The 8016-nt window shown below is 38.4% G+C and overlaps 1 protein-coding gene across 1 annotated transcript; it reads right to left on the reverse strand.

Moving 5' to 3' along the window:
• Nucleotides 1–1201: 1201 nt before the first annotated feature.
• On the reverse strand, nucleotides 1202–6997 carry LOC128237946 (uncharacterized). The gene is made up of 2 exons (XM_052953521.1): nucleotides 6815–6997; nucleotides 1202–6463 (listed from the first exon to the last, which is right to left on the reverse strand). The coding sequence occupies exons 1-2, from the start codon at nucleotides 6995–6997 to the stop codon at nucleotides 1202–1204; spliced, it is 5445 nt and encodes a 1814-aa protein (XP_052809481.1).
• Nucleotides 6998–8016: the final 1019 nt, after the last annotated feature.

Consider the following 8016-nt stretch of genomic DNA (forward strand, 5'->3'; position numbering starts at 1 on the left):
AAAGGGAGCTGACACAGTTTGTTGAAGAAAGTTCCACAAACAGTTGTTCCAGGTGAGGAACATACGATGATGTACAAGACACCACTGAACAGTTTTCCTTACAGAAAAACAGTAGTCCATGACAGTTTTCTACAGATGACTTTTCCAGAAACTTTAAAGTCCATCCTTGGCGCTCATAGTATTTGATATTATTTGCGTACACATTTGCTTCTGTTAAGCATACTATATCAGCTGTATTTAACACTGGGTGTGCTAAAATATCTGTAAAGTGATGCTTTGCTGAACGTGCATTAAGCAGTGCAATGTTCAAGGAGTATTTGTCAGATACTGCTGCAAATGGATTTGAATGTAAAGCTTCTTGCTTCATACGATTCATTTCATGAGTCACTTTTGCATTTGTTGTAATTTTCCTTTCCTCAAAACTTGTGAGATAGAGGTCACAGAGTTTTCTTACTCTGCTTATAGCAACGTATGCTTGTCCAGGGTTGAAACGTTTTTCAAATGAGACAACAATATTGTTAAGTGTTGCTCCTTGTACTTTGTGTATGGATGTTGCCCAGCACAATCTCAATGGAAATTGCTTCCTTGATGCAGTGGCTTTGGAGGAAGTTGGGGAGAATTTGGCTTCCACCTGGCATATAGGGACCACAGGTTCCTTGTAGGCCGACAGATCAACTCTACTATTTAGATGTGCATTTTTTCCAACAGCAGATGAATCAAATAAAATGATCACAGCTACAGGTGCACCAGAAGAGCTGAACTTCACATCTAACACTCTTCCTTGTGTTCCATTTGTCAAACCATCAGACACATCAACATTCCTAGTTAATATTACTCTAGCTCCAATCTTCAATGTTACAACTTGTGGGAGACCTCCAGTGAAACTGTCTTTCTCAGAGAAGTTGAAACTCTTCAAAGATGACGGCTTCTTATCAACAGCATACAGACTGATTATTTCATCTGGCAACCGATTAAGCCGTTCCATGTTGTGAGCATCAACTTGTGCATTTGTGGCAAAAACATGCAGAAAATCATCAAGATTGACTTCACCTTTATTTACCAATCTGGTTTTCAAGGCACTAATGTCTTCTGCACTATGTGAAGCAGTTCTAACACGGTTTAACATTTCTGAGAATGTTTGATCATCTGCTTGTCTCATAATTTGTGAGAGCTCTATGTAGGAAAAATGTGTTGACCACAGTTAGGGACATAAAGCTGCAAAAGCATTCCTGGGTGGCTCAAAAATAAATCGTGCAGCAACAGGTGGTAACTGATACATGTCTCCTACAGTAATTATTGACAGACCACCAAATATGTCTTCAACAGCAAATATTTCTGTCAACCTCTTGTGTATCTCCACAAAAAAGTCACTGGCAACCATTGATATTTCATCAATAATTATGAATTTAAGTTGAGACATTTTCACCCTTAATGTGTTTCTTTTGTCATCTGACAATGGATGGGTTGTGGCTGAAGAAGACTTTCTGGATGCAGATTGCTGTAGTAAGGAGAAAAGAAGCGCCGCGTGTATTGTAGCACCTTGTATGTTGAAGGCTGCTGTACCAGTAGGGGCAAGTAGTAGTACCTTTGGGCAATCCGGAGTGTCGCCTTCTTTGCGTAGGTTTAACTCAATTGTTTGATACAATGCCGATATCAAGTGGGACTTTCCTGTCCCAGCTCCACCCGAGATGAACAAATGTATTGGATCTGGTTTTTGGACAGTTGTGTTGTTTACACTCTGCATGTATCTAACACACCAGTTGAGGATAACCTGAAACACTTGATACTGTTCAGTATTGAGGGTTCTTACATGCCTGCAATAGTCATTGTACGGTAGAACAGATGTCATAGACTCTATCGCTAGTCCCTGAACGCAGTCTTTTGCCGGTGTTGATATATTCACACTAAGGTTTTCCTGGTCACCTGGGTGTAATATTGCATGGTCTTCATCTAAAGCCACACCCTCATCTTCTGCATCATATTCTTCCTGCTGATTTTCAGCTGCCAACTGATTCCATGCCTCTCTGGGTTGATCCTCAGCTTGCAATTGTTCAAATGCAGCTTCAACAAGTTTTTCATGTCTGAATAAGGTAGACCTACATTTTTCAATGGTAAGTTTATGGTTATTGTAACTTTCCTCGTAGCTGTCATATCTGTCCTGCAAGTCTTCAATTTCATTCCTCCATGGTAGGAAAAGGTACAGCTGAGAATGGTAATGTGACTCGGGTTGCTTTTCTTGAGAAAATTTATGGAATCTTATCACACACTGTTTCTTCCTTTTTCGCATGACACAAACTGAAGATGGTAACTGTACTTTGATGACCTTGGGGGCATCTTCCACAGAAGTGTCAACAGCATTTTCTCCAATGTTGTAATGGTCTGTGAGTATGTCGGGCTGAAAGTCACTCTGTACTTTGTCTTTTTGTGTTGGTTCATACCAGGTAGCGAACTGAGCCAAACACCACATTTCCAGAACACCAGGTCTCTTACTGTATTTGTCAGCAATGCCACATACAAATACATCATTGTCCATGTCATCTAGGCGTTGGAGTACATATGATGGTTTCAAAAGGCTAATTCTCTGTGATGGCAGGCCAGTAGGTATCCAGACAGTGGAGAAGTTGGACTTGTACAGTGGTAAGCCAAGGGCCCTGTTTGCTGCCTCCTGTGCCGTTACAGATCTGGAATTCAGGAACGCCTGCCCACATTTTTTCATTTGCTCCTTTATAGTATCCTGGGCAGACTCTTTGGCAACAGCATGCAACAAAGAACCCATCTCTCTCTCATCCTTGGTAATGTACGATACAACGTATTGTATACATGCATAGGGGTCTGTTACAAACTGGACATCTAAATTGGCTTGCCAGGCAGACAGCAATGATGCATTGTAATTGTTGATGTTCACTGAATTTGGATCACGCTTGAGGTATACTTTTGGTGATGAAGCAGATTTGGATAGTGCTTCCTGATAGACATTTGCTGGTAATTGGCAGGCTTTGAGAACTTCTTCATAGGTCATGTTCTCCAAGTTTTCAGTTTTTTCCAAAAACTCATTAACAACCCCAGCTATTTTTAAATTCTTTTGTCTCAGTACAGGGATGAGATGCGGTAAGGTCTCACTCAAATCTGGAGGTTTGGACAGTATTGTCTTTGAAGACAATGGCCGAGGAAATCCAAATCTACACTGCTTTCCAGATTTCCTGCACGATGCGGTGTGTGAATGTCTCTGTACTTGATTCACTAGAGCAAAGAGTTCTGGATCCTCATTTCCAGCCGGCAGAGAACATTGTACATATTTGTCAATAAACTCAGAGACGTCTTCAGGTTTGCTGTGTTCCACATCTGGGGCGTCATCTATCCAGAGAACCCCATGTGCGTGTGGGGAGCCTCGCTGCTGGAACTCGATTCTGTAGAAAAAATGGCGAACATGTCCCAATGGTTGAGAATCTGATAAGATCATATCTTTCATAAACAGGTCTAGCCGGAACTGGAAATGTCTTGCAGCTGAAACTGGATTTGATCTCAATATATCACATTTTTGCTCCCATGTCATTGCATCAATAGCAGCCTCTGTCTTCTCAATACCTTTCTGTGATAGTATCTCTTGTATTGTGTCATACCATCTAAGATCAGCTGCTGACAGTGTGAAAAACCATGTAAAGATTCCAAATTGCTTTATTGCTGATAGTAGTTTAAGTTGTACTTTCTGCCAGTACGGTGGGCTACCTCTAACAGGCTGTAAGTAACGGTAGGCTTGGTCCTTTAATAGGTATTTTTTTACCAGTGAAGTGTCTCTTACAATTGATGCAGTTAACTGCTCGTTTTCATCAGCTGTGTATGTTTTCCTCAATGCCACAGACATACTATCTTGGATTTGTTGTCTTTCAATAATAGTTTGAGCAACAAACAAGTACTCTACGTCTCTTGCAAAGATTGTGCTGGCATCCAAAAGGCGCTCCTGGAAATATTTCTTTGCTGTGAGTTTCACAGGTCTTTCTGCTCTAAAACCAAACTGTCCTGTTGGAAATAAGCTTGGGAATGACATTTCTTCAAAATTTGTGTCCATCAGAATGCTCATTGGTATTTTGTTTTCTCCAGGTGCAATGCTAAGAATTTTGTCAACATCCAGGTTTGGATTTACAGACTGCACACACGTATCATAATGAAGCCCTCTTAGAGTATCGCCTGGGTCATTGGCATTCTCAATATCACTGTCACTGTCTGAACTGGAAACAACTTGAGTATGTGACGATGAACTGACTTTTTCATTGTCATTTGTCTGCATGATGATTTGACTTGTATCTGTATCATCATCTTCAAGTGTGGGTTTATCTTTTATCAGCTCATTGAATGTGTCTTGATCCTCATTCAGAGTGTCATCCAGCCATGAACTATTTTCTTCAATATTTTTGTAATGAACATTATGCTTCTGAAGCCATCTTAATGCTAGCATTATTTTTTCAGGTCTGATGTATTGGAACTTTACATAGCCTTTGTACTGCTGTTTTCTTTTCAACTTGAGTGGTATTATACCAGCTGTACCAGGTGTCCTTGGTAAAGTTGAACAGACCTGTTCACAATTAACTGGTACATTCACAACTGATCCTTTAATGCCACTTTGTCTACCTTTAGGTAATGCTACCAATTTCATGAATGGATATCTCTTACACAACAGTCTGACTTCCAGGGAACTTAGTTCACTTAGTACAGGTGGAGCAGCAGGAACCTCAAGATTGTTGGCTTGTGCTTGCAGGGGTAAACGTTGCTTCTTCAAGTAAGATCTACATGTGAGACAAATCCATTCAAACCCATGAGCTGATTTTTTCCCCCTTAAACATTTCTTGCGCAACTCTTCTGTTATATTTGGAAAGGAAGAAGCGTTTACATGAAGGACACTTCTACGGTACATTAATCTGTTGCAGCATGTACACACATATTTAGCATAGTCTCTGATGTTGTTCTTAAACTTTTTAATTGCTGTTTGCACATTTTGTTGATGACGTTTTGTGCTTTTACGATAGTTGTTAACTGACCTTTGTTTTTTTAAGAGTTCTGGACAGGCAAACTGTCTTGTTTTCTTTCTATGTGTTTTAACTCTTTCTCTAGATTTTAAAATTTCTTGTTCATTTTCTTCTGCTGTTCTCATGGATATCCTCTGTTTTCGTAGTCTCTTGAGCCTTTCACGTTCATTTACTTTTTGTTTATGAACTTCTTGGTCCGTTGACTTTGACCGTAATGTGTCTCTGAGTTTCTTCCGCCTTTCACGTTGATTCACTTTTTGTTTATGAACTTCTTGGTCCGTTGACTTTGACCGTAATGTGTCTCTGAGTTTCTTCCGCCTTTCACGTTGATTCACTTTTTGTTTATGAACTTCTTGGTCCGTTGACTTTGACCGTAATGTGTCTCTGAGTTTCTTCCGCCTTTCACGTTGATTCACTTTTTGTTTATGAACTTCTTGGTCCGTTGACTTTGACCGTAATGTGTCTCTGAGTTTCTTGAGCCTTTCACGTTCATTCACTTTTTGTTTATGAACTTCTTCTACTGTGGACCTTTTTTTTTGCCTTAGCTTCTTAAGTCGTTGTTGTTCACACATTTTCTCCAACTGGATTTCTTCTTCAGTTAATTGTAGTCTGTTATTGTGACGAAATTTCTTGATTCTGTTCTGTTCAATTAATTTCCCTGCCTTCAACTCTTCCACTGACATCTCTGTGTTTTTTCTTTTCCTATAATTTGCCTTTCTTTGTGCTTCAAATATCTTCCTGTTATTCATCACTGCACTGACACTGTCACACTTCCTTTGTAAATTTTGTTTCTTAAGTGTTTGTTTCTGTCTCACTGTTTGGTCTTTCATGTAATTGCTAAGCCAATCATCAGTAGTTTCCACATTTTGAAGTGGGAAACATTTCACTTCACCATTTAAAATGCATTGTCTTAAGTGTGCTCGAGCTGTATGAATATTATAACGTTGAGTTGAAGGTTTATGTCCAAGGAAGCAACTAAACGCGAAGGCAATGGCCATCACTCCACATATTGGGTACACAGATTGCTGGGTAACGTAAGAGTATTTCATTTGAGATGCCACCTCTTGCCCATACAATATAGTTAGTTGTTGGCACACTTGTTTTCTATGTGAATCTGACATAAGAGAGTCATACACAAACAGCTGATTCAAATTAACACTGAAGAATGATGTGACCCAGTGATTTGTCAGTGGATGTATATTAATGGAGTCCTGATCTAACGGAATGGTTGGAACATTCATCATTGCACCATGTTGTTGATTTATGGTAAATAAATGTATCTGTGCTGGCATGTAGTATCCAATATAACACCTGTGCCCAGTAGGCTGATGGGCTATCAACAACTGTAGCGCGGCAGTTATCACAGCATCTGGTATTTCTGTACTGGAATCGCCCACAAGCTGTAGCAAACTTTCAGGACTGCTGGAGTGTAGTGGTGACACCTGAAATGTAAAGCAAATAATCAATCTCAATTTTTCCGAAACCATGATAGGCAATTATTTTAACATAAAATGCAAAGAAAAGGTTTTTCATGATTGCTGAAATGATTATTTGCCTAGAAAACTTGACAAGAACCAACGTATCAGATTAAATGAGACTCAACTATACCTATTTACATGAATTTGCGCATTACATTAATTATCCAATTAATAATTTAATTTTCAGGTAAAAATCATTTGAATTGAACAACTAAGGAACTTGCTGGCATCAGTTAATGCAATAAGATTTACATTTACAACAATTTACCTGTAGGTTACTCAGCTTCTGTTGATTGGCAGATGCAGAAGACGCACTTGGTTGACTGGTCTGTTTAGGCTGATGATGTGTCGTAATTTTATTAGTAACACTTGTTTTTCCCTTTGCATCTTTTGTAGATGTGACACTGACAGCAGTTGTGGTATACTAAGCCGTTTCCTTAAGCGATCATCAGCCTGCCTCTGTTTATCCGATTTCCGGTTCCTTTTCAGACGAGGCATATTTGTTTTCACTCATCTACCTGAAATTTTTTATTAAATTTTTATTTACATGAATAAAAAACAAACATACAGTACCAGTACCGTCCAAAAGTTCTTGGACATATTTCGTAAAAAACGTAGACTGAGACAAAGATTCAAAGATTGATTTTTTAAAGTTAAATTATGCTTCTCTACTCGCATAAAGCTATGTGTATCAAACAGTTTAGATCAAAGATCAGGTTCTGCAAATTGTGGGACGTGATCTTAGGTCAAAATTGTTTCCATGAGTCCTTGAAGCTCAAAAGAATTGAAGCTCAAAAAAATGTACCAATTAAATGAAAAAAAATGAGAAATTTGTCCAATAACTGTTGGATGGTACTGTATCAAGGTGTTCTCCTTTAACCCTTTCAACACTTGACACCTGTCTTTATCACAATTTAGCAGTGATATATGTAGTTTAAATCAAGACTAGGTTCCATTTGACATGAAGGCTGATCTTGTATTAAAACGATTTGTCAATCGGAGTAATTTCTGATGAGATCAAGCCCTGTATTTACAGAAATTTACAAGATTAAAATTCACTATCAGACTGAAAGAATCTCACTGGCTGGCTTACTCTGAGCCTTTGATGTGCTTTAAGTGTAGTCTGAGTAAGAGTTTTAGATTGAACATATATTAAGTAAATACACGTCTAGGAAGTAACCAAAGTATTTTTCTGAAATAAATAAACTTAATTAAGCGAAATAATAGTCGGTGTAGAAAGGGTTAAGAATCTAGCATCAATTTTTTTTACAAATCTTACTGCATTGCAAATATATAAAGACATGAAAATCAATGTGAATATTCTATCAATGATAGACAAGCAATGTGAGGTGTTACATTAGAAATAAGTTTGGGTTTATGAACACCACAAAAGATGAATTTATGTATTCAAGTGCTTTTTATTGTTGAAAAGAAAAGTTGAATGTATGCATTCAGGTGTTTTTTAACTTTTGAAAAGAAGCACATAAAATTTCGTTCAACGATTGATTAAAGCAGGT

The sequence above is a fragment of the Mya arenaria genome, chromosome 6 (assembly GCF_026914265.1).
Source record: "Mya arenaria isolate MELC-2E11 chromosome 6, ASM2691426v1".
Lineage (NCBI taxonomy): Eukaryota > Metazoa > Mollusca > Bivalvia > Myida > Myidae > Mya > Mya arenaria.